This window comes from Sinocyclocheilus anshuiensis, unplaced genomic scaffold (assembly GCF_001515605.1).
Source record: "Sinocyclocheilus anshuiensis isolate Anshui unplaced genomic scaffold, SAMN03320099.WGS_v1.1 scaffold272, whole genome shotgun sequence".
Taxonomy (NCBI): domain Eukaryota; kingdom Metazoa; phylum Chordata; class Actinopteri; order Cypriniformes; family Cyprinidae; genus Sinocyclocheilus; species Sinocyclocheilus anshuiensis.
Window position 1 is genome coordinate 1809689 of NW_015554117.1, and position 21220 is coordinate 1830908.

Below are 21220 nucleotides of genomic sequence, written 5' to 3' on the forward strand. Positions count from 1 at the left end.
CCACACTGAGGGCATGTGTATGGTTTCTCTCCAGTGTGGATTCTCATGTGCTTCTTAAGGACTCCTTTTTGTCTGAAACTCTTTCCACACTGTGAGCAGGTGTGAAGCTGTTTGTTTTTTTTTCTAGAAGTTTTGATTTTACAACGTTCCTCCTCCACTTCATTCACCTCATGTCTTTGCTGTTGTACTTCCATCCAGTCTAAAATAAACAAATGATGTTGTTAAAATCAGTTCAAGTGAACCTGATTAAATAGCAGAAACCAAAAAAGGTCACATATTTATCTGAGTATGAAGTATCAGATCTTTGATGTGTCAAAGGTTAGTTCTGTCATTCCTTGTTAATAAAATTAAAATGTGGATATGATCAGTTAGATGATAATTTATCGTTGCTCATTATTTCAGAGCCACTAAATATTTTTAACAGAAGCTTTAATGTTTCTCAGCAGTCAACAATGAAGAATCAAGAAAGGACACCAACCTGTTTGTTCCTCAGTATCTTCGTGTTTTATTCTGGATGGTTCTGAAACACTCTTGTCATCAATCTCCTCTTTAACAAACTCCATCTTTACCATAGTATGTGTCAGATTTCAGCTGCTGCACCTGGAGTCTGCACCAGTCCTGTAGGATGACATGAATGTTCCTCACCTTTTAAACACAGTTAAAGCACAAACTCCGCCCACCACAGATTCTAAAGATTTAATTGGTCGTGTCAATCACAGTGACCGCCTACACAACACTGAAACAAATCCAGTGCAAACCCGTGACCTTAGTATAGTTTTATTTTTTTGTGTCAAATCAACCAAATTACAGAGTGAAAAAAAGACTGGAAAGATGGCACCATCACTATTTTATTTTTATACAGTGATTGGTAATTCTATAAGTACAATCTGTTGACTTCAGCAATACTTGTTGCATTGTGACAGTTCAAGAATGTGAAAAGCACTTTTATGTTTTTATTTTTCCATGAAGTTTGCACTCCTGTATCTCAATAAGTATTAAACATATCTCAATAACCTTTTAGGTGGTTAATGGTTCTTAACAAACATTTCTTTAAATATTCTCATTTTTTAACAACATATATGGTTGAATTCTAGAGACGTGGAGATATGAAATTGTTAAATTTTCAGTGTTCAAAAACCAAACGTGGGTCACTTTGCATAGCTGATAACTTTTTATTTTAAAGAAGAATGTCTGAAGAAGATGTCATGCTGTATGATATATTGTGTTTCGATGGCATTTTCTTTTCATCTGATCTCTTTATGATGCCTAAAGTAGTGTTAAGCGTACTATAGTAGTAACTGCTTTGAATATGAAGAAATGCTGTTTTTCTGCTTTTCTGTAAGTGCCATTTAATGCTACAGAAACCATTCCTGCACTCATTGTTTTTTTTGTTTTTAATTGGATTAGCATAAATTAGAATTTTCATTCAGGCTGTCTGTCGTTTTTTATTTAAACCAGTTATATATAACATAATTGAAATGCAAGGTTTATCATTTTATAAAATGTTTTGGTTTTGTCTAAATGTTTTTTTTTTACCTGAATTAGTTAAGCGCAAGCCCCGCACTACTGCTGATTTCATTGGTCAACTCAATCACTCAGTCACCCTTCAACAATATTGTAGACTTCTTGGATTCAGTTCACAGCTCTTTCTGGTGAGAGAAATACATAAATGAAGAAGAAGGACAAAATATTAAATGTCATGGATGAATAAGTACTGAGTAATCAATCAATTTTGACGAGCAGGGTAATTTTTTAAAGGTAAAGATTTGAAGCCAAATTACAGGGTAAAAAAATTACGTGAGAAAGATTGCTGCATCTTATTTTATAATTTTGAACAGAGGTCATTTAGTAAAATCAGTTGAGTTTAGCCACAGCTGCTGCATTATATGCCAATGGTGACACTTCAATGATGGAAGATTCGATTCTTTTCTATACTAAAAGTTTGTACTGGATTTGTTTCAGTGTTGTGTAGGCGATCACTGTGATTGACACGACAAAAACTGCTACTTATGTCTTAAGTGAACGTAATCAGTTGAGAAAGAAATATTTGTACATTCATATTGTCAAAGTAATTGCAATTAATGCATGCAGTTAAAATGAGAATAATGAAAAACAACAAAAAACTAATCAGTGTAACTTGACAATTCTTTAATAATTAACAATTAATTAAGGCTGATGATACAAGGGGCAACTTTTTGAGCAATTTTGCCGGCCAACTTTTTTTGAGCAATGTTGCTTGGGCACTTTCCCATTAAGAATGGGTAACACATTTCTATCTGGATACTTCAGATCGGCCGTGGGCCCTGTGTCTCACCTGGTTGCCCACTGACGGCAACATTAGCCAAATGTTGCCCCATGTATCATCAGCCTAATAGCAGAAACAGAGCCGTAATGTTTAACTGAGCTGCTGAAAAGACAATAGTTCCCTGTTTTCTCCTCATTCATTATGATGATGTCTGAGATCTTCTGTAAATTGGCACATTAAGCTCATTTCATTGTGTGTCAACAGACTGAGACAAACTACAGGAAACTTTTTGAGCAATTTTGCCGGCCAACTTTTTTTGAGCAATGTTGCTTGGGCACTTTCCCATTAAGAATGGGTAACACATTTCTATCTGGATACTTCAGATCGGCCGTGGGCCCTGTGTCTCACCTGGTTGCCCACTGACGGCAACATTAGCCAAATGTTGCCCCATGTATCATCAGCCTAATAGCAGAAACAGAGCCGTAATGTTTAACTGAGCTGCTGAAAAGACAATAGTTCCCTGTTTTCTCCTCATTCATTATGATGATGTCTGAGATCTTCTGTAAATTGGCACATTAAGCTCATTTCATTGTGTGTCAACAGACTGAGACAAACTACAGGATCATCACTTTATATGATAATCACCTATTGATGTGTATTTTTAATCTTTTACCTCTCAGGTTAAAGTTTACTATTAAAAGTACTATGCAAGACTACAAAAACCATTCCTGCATGTTTTTGACATTGAAATAGCATAAATTAGCATTTTCATTCAGTGTGTCTGCCGGTTTTGTTCAGACCAATTATATATTATACATTATACAGTATATAACGTTTTGGTTTTGTATTTTTTTTCCACCGCTGATTTCATTGGTCAACTCAATCACTCAGTCACCTGCCAACAAAAGACTTCATGGATTCAGTTCACAGCTCTTTCTGATGAAAGAAATACATAAATGAAGAACAAAGCCAACATATTAAATGTTATGGATGAATATGTACTGAGTAATCAATATTTTGTAGATGAGAAATTACAGGGTGAAAATATAAATTATAAATATAATAGTTATAATGTTAATTATATGGTTATAAAGTTATAAATAACTCTATAAAGACTGCAGCATCATTATTTGGTAGGTCTATGAAAATCAGTTGACTTTAGCAATGCTTGCTGCACTATATTCCAATGGTGATGCTTCAAAAACTGGGAAAAAGCACTTTTTGTATTTTTTTTCCTGAAGTTTGCAGGCCTGTAACTCAAAAAATATTAAAGATATCTCAGTATCCTCGTAGATACTAATTCTTCACATACTTTTCTATTGGTATCTTCATTTTTAAGGTCCTATGTGGTTTGGTTTGATAGAAAAAATAAGATGCATTTCTAGTTTCAAGATTATTTGTTCCTCGTACATTCCTCTGTAAATAAGTAGCAGCTGTATGAAAATGAGCAAAATTCAACAATTTACTCATATAGACACATTGCGATCCCCATATCGCTGGGATTGAAATATATAGGACTTTAAAAATGAGGAATCAAGGAAAAATTGTGAAGAACCAGAATCTAAAATCATATTAAGATATCTTTAATACTTCCTGAGATACAGGCACACATACAGCATATTTTTGGCATTAAGACAGGTTTGTTCTATGCAGTTGTTTTGATAGAGGGAAACAAGTTACATTTCTAGTTTCAACATTATATCTTCTTCAGACATTACTCTTTAAAATAAAAAGTTATCAGCTATGCAAAGTGACCCACATTTGGTTTCTGAACACTGAAAATTTAACAATTTCATATCTCCACGTCTCTATTGGATTGACACGACCAATGAAATCTTTAGAATCTGTGGTGGGCGGAGTTTGTGCTTTGTGTTAAAAAGGTGAGGAATATTCACATGATCCTACAGGACTGGTGCAGACTCCAGGTGCAGCAGCTGAAATCTGACACATACTATGGTAAAGATGGAGTTTGTTAAAGAGGAGATTGATGACACGAGTGTTTCAGAACCATCCAGAATAAAACACGAAGATACTGAGGAACAAACAGGTTGGTGTCCATTCTTGATTCTTCATTGTTGACTGCTGAGAAACATTAAAGCTTCTGTTAAAAAGATTTAGTGGCTCTGAAATAATGAGCAAAAAGAATGTTAAATTATCATCTAAATTATCATATCCACATTTAAAAAAATTGTTTACAAGGAATGACAGAACTAACCTTTGACTCTTTTGGTTTCTGCTATTAAATCAGGTTCACTTTAACTGATTTTAACCACATCATTTGTTTATTTTAGACTGGATGGAAGTAAAACAGCAAAGACATGAGGTGAATGAAGTGGAGGAGGAACGTTGTAAAGTCAAAACTTCAAGAAAAAAAGCCAAACAGCTTCACACCTGCTCACAGTGTGGGAAGAGTTTCAGACAAAAGGGAGTTCTTAAGAAGCACATGAGGATCCACACTGGAGAGAAACCGTACACATGCTCTCAGTGTGGAAAGAGTTTCAGACAAAAGGGAGTCCTTAAGAAGCACATAATAATCCACACTGGAGAGAAACCATACACATGTCCTCAGTGTGGAAAGAGTTATACTGATGCATCAGGTCTCCGTTATCATCTGCACATTCGCTCTGGAGAAAAGCCTTTTAACTGTGATCAGTGTGGTAAAAAGTTTATTTCTTCATCAAATCTAAAAAAACACCTGACAGTTCATTCAGATGAGAAGCCTCATGTGTGTTCGTACTGTGGAAAGAGTTTTTCACGGCTGACCAGTTATAAACGGCACCAGAAAACACATGACGAAGTGCGAGATCACATGTGTGAGTGTGGGAAGAGCTTTACTAGAGCTGATCATCTGAAACATCACCAAAGAATTCATACTGGAGAAAAACCTTACAAGTGCTCATATTGTGACAAGAGTTTCCCTGAATCTGGAAATCTGAAAACACATAAGAGAGTTCATACTGGAGAGAAACCGTACCACTGTACTCAGTGTGGAAAGAGTTTCACTCAGTCAGGAACTCTTGTGACTCATATTAAAAAGCATTGTTCTGTGTCAGAGTGAGCAAATGTTTTCTACAGATTCAGTATTTCAAATAAATGTTGTGAGATTCAGATTCAGTAAATATGAGATTAGCTCAAATAAACTAATTTTGCTGTGAAATGCCACAAGATTTGTAGAGATGTTTTTACATTTACATTTAGTCATTTTGCCGACGCTTTTATCCAAAGCGACTTACAATTGGGGAATACATAAAGCGATTCTTCTTAAAGAGGCAAACAGACATAGGAAGTGCTTGAAATACCAAGTTTTAGGCATTGTTCAAATAAGCACAAGCTAGAAAAGGGATGGAATAAATAAAGAGAAAGAAAAGTTTTCTTTTTTTTTTTTTAAGATGAAGTCAAGTAGCGTTTAAAGAGATGATCAGCTGTTGCTTGAAAATTGTCAGGGATTCAGCATTCCGGATAGGGGTGGGAAGATCGTTCCACTAGCCAGGAACGGTGAACGAGAATGTTCTGGAAAGTGATTTTGAACCTCTCTGTGATGGTACCACGAGGCGTCGCTCCCTAGCGGATCTCAGACTTCTGGAGGGGATGTTTTTTTGTGTTTTGTTGGAGAACTGCAAGTATTTAGTCACTTTATTCTTACATTGATGTTTTTTATTCTTTAATTGATTGCCTGCTCATTAAGACACTGACAAAGAAACACCCAAATTAAACTGGGAAAATATGTTCCAAAATATATTTATTTATATGCATTATTAACATAAAAGTTGCATAGGCTAAAATTCCCATTTCACTGACATCTCTGATTATGTGTGAATATTATTGATGTGTTAGTCCATTCTAGTATTTTAGTTATGTTCAGTAATAGATTTTATTTGTGATGATCTGTTGACACACAATGAAATGAGCTTAATGTGCCAATTTACAGAAGATCTCAGACATCATCATAATGAATGAGCTGAAAACGGGGAACTATTGGCTTTTCAGCAGCTCATTTAGGCTAATGATAATCAGGAGAGATCATTCAGTGTAAATTAAGTGAAAATAATGTAAAACATGCACAGTTTAAAATCAATGGACCTCATTCATGAAACTTTCATAAATATATGAGTAAATTCAGAGTAATTTGCCCATAAAACGCACCTTCCCGAAAACTCTCCTCTGGATTCACAAACGTTTCGTAAACATCAGATTTGATAGTTAAACACGTAATGAATTCAATCATTCTTAAATGGTGCGGCGACATGCACGCTCATTCACAATTAGCATAACCCTGCCTAAGAATTAATTTACAACTAATTTACGTGTCCAGGAATGCAGTGGAATATTCTGGACTCCTTTCTCAGGTTTGGCTCCAATATACTGCATAAATACAATAAAAAATACTAATAGGCCATATGCCTAACAATAAATTTTCAATTATTGTGTGTCCACCAAAGCGTTGTAGCCAGCTGAAAAATGCCAGGCACTCTTCTGAAAATGACCAGCTCGCGCTTGAGAACGCTGCCACTGCGTTTTTCCAGACGCTCTCTTGTTGAAGAATATTACTGAATATATTATATTTTAAAGTATAATAAGGTAGGAAACCAATATTAGAAATTGCAATAATATTTAACAATATTACTGTATTTTTGATCAAATAAATACTGCCTTGGTCGGCAAAAGATACTTAAAAAAACAAACAAACAAAACAAAACAAAAAAACAATTACAAAATCTTACCAACCCCAAACATTTGAATAATAGTATGCCATATACATATGGCAGTTGAATGGAAAAAAAGAAAAGACAAAAAGTGTATAGACTTTGTAAACTTTGTTTTCTGTCCATGGAAAAGTAATACGTTCTGATTACTTCACAGGTGCCAATAACCTGCCAAAAGTGATTAGTTGTTCTTCAGCACTGTATTGGGTCTTTTTCATGAAACACAACACACATTTTTGTGTAGGTTGTTCGTAAACGCATTCTTATGTAAATTGTTTGGGAGAATTTGCTTAGCAAATGCTCTGCATTTCAGAGAGCTCCTGTCTTTTTGATCAAATAAATACAGCCTTGATGAGATAAGACTCCATAATTATTATTTTTTTATTATATAAAAGAGATATATATCAGATATATATAATAGGCCTGTGTGTGTGTGTCCCTTATTCTGTCCCTTATTTTTCTATGAAAAACCACGATTGTCTCTTATTTTCCTTTTCTGAAGTTGGCAACCCTAATTGCCAGTGATTATGGATTGTCCCTTATTTTCCTTTTCTGAAGTTGGCAACCCTACCTGTGATGTACGAGTGCTATCAGGCGTGTAACTGACAATTAGTGAAACAATAGTCTGACAGAAACAACAAGGCCGTCTGAGCTGCTGAAAAGCTCATTCATTATGATGGTGTTAAGAACCATTAACCATTAATAAGAACCATTATACACCTAAAAGTTTATTGAGATGTCTTTAATAGCCTACCCAGCAAGCAATAGCCATCATTTCAACGTCTCGGTTAAGTATAGACCCGATATAGTCCGGCTATGTGTAACCCACTTCTAGCCCAAATAACCTTGAATTTGATTTCATGTCGTTTTTTGGCAAAATAACTTGTGAGATGTATGATATTCCATCATGTAAGCAAAGTAACAGCGTTTACAAGGTGTTTGGTTTCATTTCTTTGACATGTTCAATACGTAGCCTGTGCGTAGCCACGATTTAGCTCATAGTCAGAGCGGCTATCTGTAGCCCACTTATGGCGCTTTTCCACTGTATGGTACGGCTCGGTACGGTTCACTTTTGGGGGGTTTTCCACTGGGTACAGTACCTTAGAAAGTGGGCCAATTTAGTCCCAAGGAGTATTGAAATAGTACACTTACAAGTATACTACTAGTCCACTGATATTGGTATACTTACTACATAAAGTATACTTAAAAATATACTTGAACTTTACTTAAGTATACTTACTAAAATAAACTTGAAGTATACTACTTTTTGGTAAGGGTTAGCTCGTAGTCAGAGCGGCTATCTGTAGCCCACTTATTCATGGATTTCAGTCACGTGACTTTTTTGTTGCGGCCGCCATCTTTAGGACCTTGCATAGCCTCTCCTTGGTAATCAGAAACCAAAATAACACTTCACCAACAACGGAAAACAATGGTATTTAAAAAAAATTGATACTTTAGGATTAGATCCTTATTTACTGTGAAGCGAACTGCTGACTCCACTAAAGTCTAAGGAAAACTTACCAATTTGACGTCTGCTGGCTATTTACATCTACCTCATACACAATCCCTCTCCGTACACTCGGGCCATTTTCAGTTAAATTTTCACCTGCTAGAGACTTGTCCATCGGCCCTGATCCATCTGCAGCACCCGGCCTGGATGCTTGCGTACTAACTTTCAGATTCTGGGCCGAATCAACCGGACCAGATGCGACAGCCGTAACTTGCCAACACTGCGGCATCTAAGCCGGACTTGGCCCGTTGCGCAGCACACCAGACTTAGCACAATTGCATTTCTATATCTACTGTAGCCTACTGTTCATTAATATTTCATTTAAAATTAATAACGGTACCTAGACAAAACGTTTACTTTCATTTTAATTATATAGATTATAATACATAAATAACATGACTTACCAAATCTATAAACATCTCATTATTATGAAAGCGATTTAGTACAACAGCTCCCCCCAACCTAGCACCCGTCTAGGCAGGTTTGGAATAGGGAGACTGAGGAAAGGTGCACGGGCCCACGCTTGTCAGACTATTCATGGGTTTCAGTCACATGACTTTTTTGTTGCGGCCGCCATCTTTAGGACCTTGCGTAGCCTCTCCTTGGTAATCGGAAACCAAAATAACACTTCACCAACAACGGAAAACAATGGTATTTAAAAAAAATTGATACTTTAGGATTAGATCCTTATTTACTGTGAAGCGAACTGCTGACTCCACTAAAGTCTAAGGAAAACTTACCAATTTGACGTCTGCTGGCTATTTACCTCTACCTCATACACAATCCCTCTCCGTACTCTCGGGCCATTTTCAGTTAAATTTTCACCTGTTAGAGACTTTTAATTATATAGATTATAATACATAAATAACATGACTTACCAAATCTATAAACATCTCATTATTATGAAAGCAATTTTAAAGTGTGACGTCACATGAAACCTATGAATAGTCAAACCTGATTCACTGTAGTTTTTGGCCAGGCAGCGCGTGAGATGGTTGATATCCCCATCATGTTCGCAGTGTCATATACCAGTAACCAGTCCAGCGATGAGCATGGCCAAAATAGCCTTAAAATTGTTTACATGGAGATATTCTCCAAAATGGCACCAGGGTGATGCGGAGGAGACGATTTGTTGAATAAAGTGGTAATTTTTTTTCTTTTGCACACAAAAAGTATTCTCGTAGCTGCACTGATGTCACATGGATTATTTTACAGATCTTCTTGCTATGTCTCTGGACTTGGGAACATTTCAGTTGTATTGCTGTCTATGCAGGGTCAGACAGCTCTCAGATTCCATCAAAAATGGAATGGACACATTGACTTTGTGTGATAGTACAATGAAGTGTTACAGTATGTATTGGTTTAAATTGGTGTCTTTGTTTACTCTCAACACTGTATTCTTGCTCCTGATCTAATGAAATAAATGGAGCCCATTCCAAATAGGCACTGATGCTGATTTTTTTGGGTCTATTCTTATTCTAAGATAACTATGACTCCAGTGAAGCACTAAAGTAACTACTTCAGAAAACTGAAAGAAGAGTTTGTACCTTGAGAACTTCATCCCATGTTATGTCAGCTCAGCAGCAATATCAAATGAGGTGCTCATGCGTTTCTCTTATAATGTGCATAAAAGGGATAGTTCAAGTAGTTATATTTTTCCCTAATTTTTCATCAATGTATAATGTATCTGACGGTCGTCTTTTAGGGATTATCAGACGCTGTTAAGTTTAAAGAAGTTTTTTTTTTTTTTAATTCCCGCCGTTTTGAATCCATACAGATGTCCGTTACGCTCTCGATCTGATTCGCGCTCTGTTTTAATGGTCTCTAATGCAGCACTGGGCTCAAATAAAATAGCCTACATACTAAATTGTATTATATCATTCTCTAGATAAGTTCAGCTCAGTACTGTATGGGAGAATATTTATTATTTATGTGGAAAATACTGTGGAACCGCATGCATTTTTTAGGCTTCACAGTGCCGAGAAACTAACACTGGCACACATATTACTAGAAAATACGACATTTTAAACCATACTTGTACTCTTCTTTGACAACATACTTAATTGTACACATATCAAACCAATAAATACAAATATTTACTAACCAAATTTGTTGATTGAGAATAATTTCAAACTTTGTGTAGGAGCTCAACGGCTGACGAAGTTAACGTCTTCTGTCTGCTCTGCAACGGTTTTCACGAGTTCTCGTGATAAGTGATGTTGAGAACGTGACATCGTTATTGAATTGATTCAACACATTTTTTTTTAAGTTGAAGGGGCAAATACTCTAGTTCAGTCAGTCGAGACAGTGAGAACTTAATGTTAAGTTGAATAAACAAATTCAGAAACTGCAAGTTGTGTCAACTTAAAAAAATAATTGAAACAACTAAACTGCGAGATAATTTTTATAAGCTTTAAGCATAAAAGGTTCATCCCTTACGAAAATTAACCACGGTTTTACTACAAATAAAACCAAAAAAACATGGTTACTACAGTTAAACCATGGAAACTACAAATTAACCATGGTTCTGTCAGGACCACAATCGTCAAAATGATAGATACTTAGCATAAAGTTTGGTTTGGCGGTATGGTTCTGTTCTGGGCAAAAACCTCCCTGCCCATCCATGCAGCCTGTCATGAATGAGCAGGGAGAGCAGCAATAATACCCCCCCTAGGGTTAACAGAAGAGAACAAGGCAGATATTATGCCAGAACTAACGCTAACGCTAAATTTTTGCTACACTAACCATAGTTTAACCATTGTATTTGTAGTAAAACTGGTTATACAAATGGTAAACAATACGCCAAAAAACCTGGTTACTACACTTTTACTACGATAAAACCATGGTTAACTTTGATATAGGTTATACTAAAATGGTTTTTTTTTTCAAACTACTTGACTTTACAAACATTTGACATATTAAATATATATGATTAAGCGTCTATTTCAAGGTGCAGCAGATTTTCTACATAGTCTAATGCTTTTTACACAGTTCAACCTGTTACATTTCTTCATTAGGGTAATAAAAATTAACATTCTATGACTTCTAAAATGAATGACTTCTACTCAGCCAACAGCAAGAAGGAGGCTCGTAAAATGGGGGGAGAACCTGCATCAGCACCACTGACGGATTAATATAGCGATGAATATCAAGTGAACGTCTTTTATCAGATTAGCCTAATTTAAAGCGATTTGTACAGCACTGACCTGCAGACCGTGAACACAAACATTCTCAGAAAGAGCGTGAGAGCGAGGCACACTTTCCTTACCATTCAACATACAGCGGCCTTACTAATGCGATGCATCTCCAATGTTATATAGAAAACTACTATTTAAAATGGTACCGCTCAAATAATAAATATAATGGGGTAAGAAAAATAATCTTGTTTTCCATTTGCATTAAGATTATTTTTTTCACGCCATTGGGTATGAAATTACTATGAAATTACTACAATAACACAAAGATACAAATGAAATAAACAGTGCTTTATGTTTTTTTCAGGTAGGTCTGATACTCAGGAATGAAAATCTGTAAATGTGTATTGAAAATTTCATATCACGTTATAGTGACCAAAATGATCACAGTTATCAATATTACGATGGTATTGTTAAAATGTGCTGGAAATATAAAAAATAAAAGTACTCACACTGAAATCAAGTTTAAACAAACAGAAAATATTGATGCTACAGAAACCATTCCTGCACTCATTGTTTTTTTTTTGTTTTAATTGTATTAGCATAAATTAGGCTGTCTGTCGTTTTTTATTTAAACCAGTTATATATAACATAACTGAAATGCAAGGTTTATCATTTTATAAAATGTTTTGGTTTTGTCTAAATGTTTTTTTTTAAACCTGAATTAGTTAAGCGCAAGCCCCGCACTACTGCTGATTTCATTGGTCAACTCAATCACTCAGTCACCCTTCAACAATATTGTAGACTTCTTGGATTCAGTTCACAGCTCTTTCTGGTGAGAGAAATACATAAATGAAGAAGAAGCACAAAATATTAAATGTCATGGATGAATAAGTACTGAGTAATCAATCAATTTTGATGAGCAGGGTATTTTTTTAAAGGTAAAGATTTGCAGCCAAATTACAGGGTAAAAAAATTACTTGAGAAAGATTGCTGCATCTTATTTTATAATTTTGAACAGAGGTCATTTAGTAAAATCAGTTGAGTTTAGCAACAGCTGCTGCATTATATGCCAATGGTGACACTTCAATGATGGAAGATTCGATTCGGGGTAATTTGGTTGCTTTGTCACAACCTAACCCTATACTAAAGTTTGTACTGGATTTGTTTCAGTGTTGTGTAGGCATGTCACTGTGATTGACACGACCAATGAAATCTTCAGAATCTGTGGTGGGCGGAGTTTGTGCTTTAACTGTGTTTAAAAGGTGAGGAACATTCATGTCATCCTACAGGACTGGTGCAGACTCCAGGTGCAGCAGCTGAAATCTGACACATACTGTGGTAAAGATGGAGTTTGTTAAAGAGGAGATTGATGACACGAGTGTTTCAGAACCATCCAGAATAAAACATGAAGATACTGAGGAACAAACAGGTTGGTGTCCATTCTTGATTCTTCATTGTTGACTGCTGAGAAACATTAAAGGTTCTGTTAAAAAGATTTAGTGGCTGATCATATCAACATTTAAATTTTATGAACAAGGAATGACAGAATATGCTTTGGCACATCAAAGATCGGATACTTGATACTCACAGATAAACATGTGATCTCTTTTGTTTTCTGCTATTAAATCATGTTCACTTGAACTGATTTTAACCACATCATTTGTTTATTTTAGACTGGATGGAAGTATAACAGCAAAGACATGAGGTGAATGAAGTGGAGGAGGAACGTTGTAAAATCAAAACTTCTAGAAAAAAAGCCAAACAGCTTCACACCTGCTCACAGTGTGGAAAGAGTTTCAGACAAAAAGGAGTCCTTAAGAAGCACATGAGAATCCACACTGGAGAGAAACCATACACATGCCCTCAGTGTGGAAGGAGTTTTGCTGATGCATCTGGTCTCAGTTATCATCTGCACATTCACTCTGGAGAAAAGCCATTTAGCTGTGATCAGTGTGGAAAAGATTTTATTTCGCCATCAAATCTAAAGAACCATCTGAAAGTTCATTCAGATGAGAAGCCTCAATTTATTTCTTCATCACATCTAAAGGAACACCTGACAGTTCATTCAGATGAGAAGCCTCATGTGTGTTCTTACTGTGGAAAGTGTTTTTCATGGTTGACCAGTTATAAACTACACCAGAAAACACATAATGAAGTGAAATATCACATGTGTTTTGAGTGTGATAAGAGCTTTACTAGAGCTGATCATCTGAAACGGCACCAAATAATTCATACTGGAGAAAAACCTTACAAGTGCTCATATTGTGACAAGAGTTTCACTTTGTCTGAACACCTGAAAATACATGAGCGAGTTCATACTGGAGAGAAACTTTACCACTGTACTCAGTGTGAAGAGAGTTTTTGACAATCATCAAACCATCTCACTCATATAAGAAAACATTGCAAGTGAGCAACATTAATTTTCATGTCAAATACATTCACGTAAATTGTCTGATATAAATATAGAGTTTGTCTTAAAGGAACAATATATCATCTAGTTTTGAGAATGTGGCGGTGAAAACTTTTAGAACTATAAAAAGACTTAAGAGTGGAACTTCAGTCAACTCTTACAGTGTTAATAAAATGTTTTTACAAAATCACATTTGGGTGCAAAGTAGGTCTTCCTTAAAAATAGATATATTCATGTCATTTACAATTTGCTAAGTGTAGAATTTATGAAAAATTAAACAGAAACAACATCTTGCTGTGAGTCTGGGAAGAGCTTTATTGTGTTCTACAAAATGATATATGTCTGTGAGAATATAAAGAGAGACCAATTTTGAGTATTTCTATTTTTTTATTAATTGAAATGTATTGTAATGCTCTTTGATTTGTTGTCAACCAATGCAATGAAGAATGAAATACTAGTAGATTTACTGATTCACATGTATGATGATAGTATATTTGATCCATAACAGTACAGAGATGTGATTTATTTGAGAATATGCGGCCCCTTTATAAAGGCACTGCACGCACTGAGCATGCGCAGAAGAGATGAGCGCGCCAGAGTCAAGTGCTGGTACTCTCAATAGATTCAAATGAAGCACGATCATGAATGAAGGAGGATTTGTGGAATATTTTCACCAAATGCCGTATATCTCTGGCCTGCATGTGAAATAATTTTCTTTGAGTCAGTATTTAAAGTTTAAATACTAATGTAATGAAATGCATCATGTTATTAATTAGCGTCTAATATGTTGGCAGAGAGTGTGGCAGCATGTTGACACTGATAAAAAATGCTTAATGTGTCAATTTACAGAAGATCTCAGACATCATCATAATGAATGAGCTGAAAACAGGGAACTGTAGGAGACAAAGAGGCTTTTCAGCAGCTCAGTTAAACATGATGGCCCTGTTTCTAGGCCTAAGATTATGGACAATATCTAACTGTATTGTTCTTAATTGTTGTTCTTTGTGTTGATTGTTTGCAGTTCTCCTGCATAACGCCTAAAAAGGTGAAAGTATATAATGCACTTATAAATTAAATCAAAATCAGCAGGCCAGAATAACAGGATTTGGGTCATTTATTCCCTTTTTTCCAAACACAATGCTCTACACTCCAGTAGGTGGCGCAAATGCACCTTAAAGTGGTTTACAAACTACCACATAATGTAAAAGCGGAAGATCGTCCTGAGAATAAATAACAGGAGAAATCGACTGAAATATGAGAAATATGGAGTTTGTTAAAGTGGAGATTGACGACATGGGTGATCCAGAACCATGTAGAGTTAAACATGAAGATACTGAGGAACAAACAGGTTGGTTTCTATTCTCGATTTGAGCAATATATACATGATACAGAAAATGCATTTAAATGATCACAACCTTGTATAGCAGCTGTCATCCACATTTTAATTGTATTAACAAGAGAATGACAGAACTAACCTTCAGCACATCAAAGATCTGATACTTTATGCAGAGACCTCTGTTGCTTTCTGCTAATAAATCAGGATTCACTTGAATTGATTTTAATCACATAATATTTTTATTTTAGACTGGATGGAATTGAAACAGCAAATATGTGAAATGAATGAAGCAGAGGATGAACGTTGTAGCTACCTTCCAAGCTCAAAGAAGAAAAGCCAAAAAGCTGCACACCTGCTCACAGTGCGGAAAAAGTTTCACACACAAAGGAAATCTGAACACACACGTAAGAATGCACACTGGAGAGAAACCGTACACATGCCATCAATGTGGAAAGAGTTTTACTCGTTCATCAGGTCTCAGTAAACATATGCTCTGTCACTCTGGAATCAAGCCATTTATCTGTTATCAGTGTTGTAAACATTTTATTTCATCATCAAAACTAAAAACACACCTGACAGTGCATTCGGATGAGAAGCCTCATGTGTGTTCTTACTGTGGAAAGAGTTTTTCACGGCTGGACGGTTGTAAACAGCATCAAAAAACACACGATGAAGTGAGAGATCATGTGTGTTGTGAGTGTGGAAAGGGCTTTACTACGGCTAGTCAACTAAAACAGCACCAAAGAATTCATACTGGAGAAAAACCTTACAAGTGCTCATATTGTGACAAGAGTTTCACTGTGTCTGGAAACCTGAAAATACATGAGCGAGTTCATACTGGAGAGAAACCGTACCACTGTACTCAGTGTGGAAAGAGTTTCAGCAAATCAAAGACTCTTGTGACTCATATGGAAAAGCATTGCTCTGCATCACTGTGAGCAAATGTTTTCTTCAGATTTCAAGTCAATAATGTGAGATTCAGATACAGTAAATATGAAATTAGCTCAAATAAACTACACTGAACAAAATTATAAACACAACACTTTTGTTTTTGCCCCCATTTTTCATGAGCTGAACTCAAAGATCTAAGACTTTTTCTATGTACACAAAAGGCCTATTTCTCTGAAATATTGTTCACAAATCTGTCTAAATCTGTGTTAGTGAGCACTTCTCCTTTGCCGAGATAATCCATACACCTCACAGGTGTGGCATATCAAGATGCTGATTAGACAGCATGATTATTGCACAGGTGTGCTTTAGGCTGCATGGCCACAATAAAAGGCCACTGCCAAAGAGAATTTGGCAGTACATCCAACTGGCCTCACAACCGCAGACCACGTGTAACCACACCAGCCCAGGACCTCCACATCCAGCATCTTCACCTCCAAGATCGTCTGAGCCCAGCCACCCGGACAGCTGCTGCAACAATCGGTTTGCATAACCAAAGAATTTCTGCACAAACTGTCAGAAACCGTCTGAGCAATATATACATGATACAGAAAATGCATTTAAATGATCACAACCTTGTATAGCAGCTGTCATCCACATTTTAATTGTATTAACAAGAGAATGACAGAACTAACCTTCAGCACATCAAAGATCTGATACTTTATGCAGAGACCTCTGTTGCTTTCTGCTAATAAATCAGGATTCACTTGAATTGATTTTAATCACATAATATTTTTATTTTAGACTGGATGGAATTGAAACAGCAAATATGTGAAATGAATGAAGCAGAGGATGAACGTTGTAGCTACCTTCCAAGCTCAAAGAAGAAAAGCCAAAAAGCTGCACACCTGCTCACAGTGCGGAAAAAGTTTCACACACAAAGGAAATCTGAACACACACGTAAGAATGCACACTGGAGAGAAACCGTACACATGCCATCAATGTGGAAAGAGTTTTACTCGTTCATCAGGTCTCAGTAAACATATGCTCTGTCACTCTGGAATCAAGCCATTTATCTGTTATCAGTGTTGTAAACATTTTATTTCATCATCAAAACTAAAAACACACCTGACAGTGCATTCGGATGAGAAGCCTCATGTGTGTTCTTACTGTGGAAAGAGTTTTTCACGGCTGGACGGTTGTAAACAGCATCAAAAAACACACGATGAAGTGAGAGATCATGTGTGTTGTGAGTGTGGAAAGGGCTTTACTACGGCTAGTCAACTAAAACAGCACCAAAGAATTCATACTGGAGAAAAACCTTACAAGTGCTCATATTGTGACAAGAGTTTCACTGTGTCTGGAAACCTGAAAATACATGAGCGAGTTCATACTGGAGAGAAACCGTACCACTGTACTCAGTGTGGAAAGAGTTTCAGCAAATCAAAGACTCTTGTGACTCATATGGAAAAGCATTGCTCTGCATCACTGTGAGCAAATGTTTTCTTCAGATTTCAAGTCAATAATGTGAGATTCAGATACAGTAAATATGAAATTAGCTCAAATAAACTACACTGAACAAAATTATAAACACAACACTTTTGTTTTTGCCCCCATTTTTCATGAGCTGAACTCAAAGATCTAAGACTTTTTCTATGTACACAAAAGGCCTATTTCTCTGAAATATTGTTCACAAATCTGTCTAAATCTGTGTTAGTGAGCACTTCTCCTTTGCCGAGATAATCCATACACCTCACAGGTGTGGCATATCAAGATGCTGATTAGACAGCATGATTATTGCACAGGTGTGCTTTAGGCTGCATGGCCACAATAAAAGGCCACTGCCAAAGAGAATTTGGCAGTACATCCAACTGGCCTCACAACCGCAGACCACGTGTAACCACACCAGCCCAGGACCTCCACATCCAGCATCTTCACCTCCAAGATCGTCTGAGACCAGCCACCCGGACAGCTGCTGCAACAATCGGTTTGCATAACCAAAGAATTTCTGCACAAACTGTCAGAAACCGTCTCAGGGAAGCTCATCTGCATGCTCGTCGTCCTCATCGGGGTCTCGACCTGACTGCAGTTCGTCATCGTAACCGACTTGAATGGGCAAATGCTCACATTCGATGGCATCTGGCACTCGTCATCGTAACCGACTTGAGTGAGCAAATGCTCACATTCACTCTGGAGAAAAGCCTTTTATCTGTTATCAGTGTGGTAAAAAGTTTATTTCATCATCAAATCTAAAAACACACCTGACAGTTCATTCAGATGAGAAGCCTCATGTGTGTTCTTACTGTGGAAAGAGTTTTTCACGATTGGACAGTTATAAACTGCACCAGAAAACACATAATGAAGTGAGAGATCACATGTGCTTTGAGTGTGATAAGAGCTTTTCTACAGCTGACTCTTTGAAACATCACCAAAAGATTTGGGCAGGTCATTCCACCGGGAGGGAACAGTTAATGAAAAAGTCAGTGAAAGTGATTTTGTGCCTCTTTGAGATGGCACAATAATATGACGTTCACTTGCAGAATGCAAGCTTCTAGAGGGCACATAAAACATCCATTTATATAAATGTATCTGTTTACAATAAAGCCACAATACCAACTACCAACAGGAGGTTTCCGTCTGACAGCAAAAATTTATTTTGCCTGTGTCACAATATGAGATAAATCCAGCCCTGTACATGATACTGATTTTTGTTGCCAAACTGGTTTGGAACAGTTGTTGAATAAACGACTAAACTGAAATAGTATGTCTGTCTATCTGCTTGACTGACAGTTTTATTGATCACCGAGACCTTCTAGAGGCACATAACTCTGAAGTAATGAATTTAGGTAAATGGGTGCAGAGCCAGTGGTGGTTTTGTAGGCAAACATTAATGCCTTGAATTTAATGCGAGCAGCTACTGGTAGCCAGTGCAAATTGATGAACAGAGGTGTGACATGTATGTATACATGTATATGCATTATTATATATGCAACATAAAAGTTGCATAGGCTAAAATCTCCATTTCACTGACATCTCTGATATTATTGATGTGTTAGTCCATTCTAGTATTTTAGTTATGTTCAGTAATAGATTTTATTTGTGATGATCTGTTGACACACAATGAAATGAGCTTAATGTGCCAATTTACAGAAAATCTCAGACATCATCATAATGAATGAGCTGAAAACAGGGAACTATTGGCTTTTCAGCAGCTCATTTAGGCTAATGATAATCAGGAGAGATTATTCAGTGTAAATTAAGTGAAAATAATGTAAAATATGCACAGTTTAAAATCAATGGAACTCATTCATGAAACTTTCATAAATATATGAATAAATTCAGAGTAATTTGCCCGTAAAACACACCTTCCCGAATCCTCTGGATTCACAAACGCTTGGTAAACATCAGATTTGATAGTTAAACACGTAATGAATTCAATCATTCTTAAATGGTGCGGCGACATGCACGCTCATTCACAATTAGCATAACCCCGCCTAAGAATTAATTTACAACTAATTTACGTGTCCAGGAACGCAGTGGAATATTCTGGACTCCTTTCTCAGGTTTGGCTCCAATATATTGCATAAATGCGATAAAAAAGACTAATAGGCCATATGCCTAACAATACATTTTCAATTATTGTGTGTCCACCAAAGCGTTGTAGCCAGCTGAAAAATGCCAGGCGCTGTTCTGAAAATGCCCAGCTCGCGCTTGAGAACGCTGCCACTGCGTTTTTCCAGACACTTTGGTTGCTATGATTTGGAATATCCACGGCACTAACGTATTACTAGTAGGCTATCTCTTTTTGAAGAATATTACTGAATATATAAAATACAGTAACTTCTCAATTGTTGTTCAGTCGTTGTACAAGTAGACTGGTTGGTCAGTGTGGTATTTGTCCTGCCCCTCCTCCATTGATTGGACGGCTGGGTAAAAAGTGACCAGAGATTGTCTTACTATAGGTGACCGTGACCAGCGCTGCCCAACTCTCAGCTACCAAAAATAAATAAATACATTAAATAAATAAATAAACAAGGACAGGGCAGATGAACTTGTGAAATAGTTTTATAGTAGTGGTGCATCAAAATTCAGTTTGTCAAAAGAACACAGAACGTTTAACGCACCATTTACATGTAGTAGGGAGCAGGTGTAGGCCTACATTTCTTTCGTACCAACCAGAGCCATTGAGAAACAGAGTTGTCACACTCCCAATCTTTCTCTCCCTGCAGCAGGTCGAATCAAATTCAATGATGCCCATTCAAGGAATACAATAAAGAGTTTCGCTGAATGCAATTGGTTTTCTTGTGTTTATAAACATTATTATATTTTTTTATTGGGTTACACTTCGTATTTGCTTGCCTTTTTTAATATTCACTTGTATGCTTACGTGATGTATGCTTACGTGAATATCATAAAATAACACTGGGATGTGAGTAAGAGTGAGTAAGAGTTTGGCCAGGCAGCGCATGAGATGGTTGATATCCCCATCATGTTCGCAGTGTCAATATCTACAAAGATATAAGTGTCATTTCATGACATGGTCTATATGTAGCCACGATTTAGCTCTAAATTGGACGGGCTATGTGTAGTCTGCTTTTAGCCCACCTGGCGAAATCGAGGCAATCTGTGGTCTAATTTTAACGGCTTGGCTATAGCCCTATACCAGTAACCAGACCAGCGATGAGCATAGCCAAAATAACCTTAAAATTGTTTACATGTAATTTTCGCCCACGCAGCAGATCCACGCAGTAAACTTTTGAATCATTTAAATTAGCATTATTTTATATTTTATTTAATTATTTTACAGCATTATTAAACATAGCATTATTTATTATGCCAAAAATAATGATAATTTAAATGTTTCAAAAGTTTACTTGCATTTGATAATATGATTTAATGCATCCCACAAGCTGTTAAATGTTACATTCATACACATTAGATCAGGGGTGCCCAAACTCGGTCCTGGAGGGCCAGTGTCCTGCACAGTTTAG

At 36.5% G+C, this 21220-nt stretch overlaps 1 protein-coding gene and 1 pseudogene across 1 annotated transcript in view; both read left to right on the top strand.

The window, feature by feature from the left end:
• Window positions 1-15039, top strand: part of LOC107669870 (gastrula zinc finger protein XlCGF57.1-like) — a 35532-nt gene extending 20493 nt beyond the window's left edge. Inside the window, exons 4-7 of the mRNA XM_016462295.1 lie at window positions 924-932; window positions 4686-5251; window positions 13471-13698; window positions 15027-15039. Of these exons, the coding sequence (XP_016317781.1) occupies window positions 924-932; window positions 4686-5251; window positions 13471-13698; window positions 15027-15039 (816 nt within the window). The remainder of the gene's footprint in view (window positions 1-923; window positions 933-4685; window positions 5252-13470; window positions 13699-15026) is intronic.
• A 2042-nt stretch (window positions 15040-17081) lies between these two features.
• Window positions 17082-21220, top strand: part of LOC107669871 (gastrula zinc finger protein XlCGF7.1-like) — a 7248-nt pseudogene continuing 3109 nt past the window's right edge.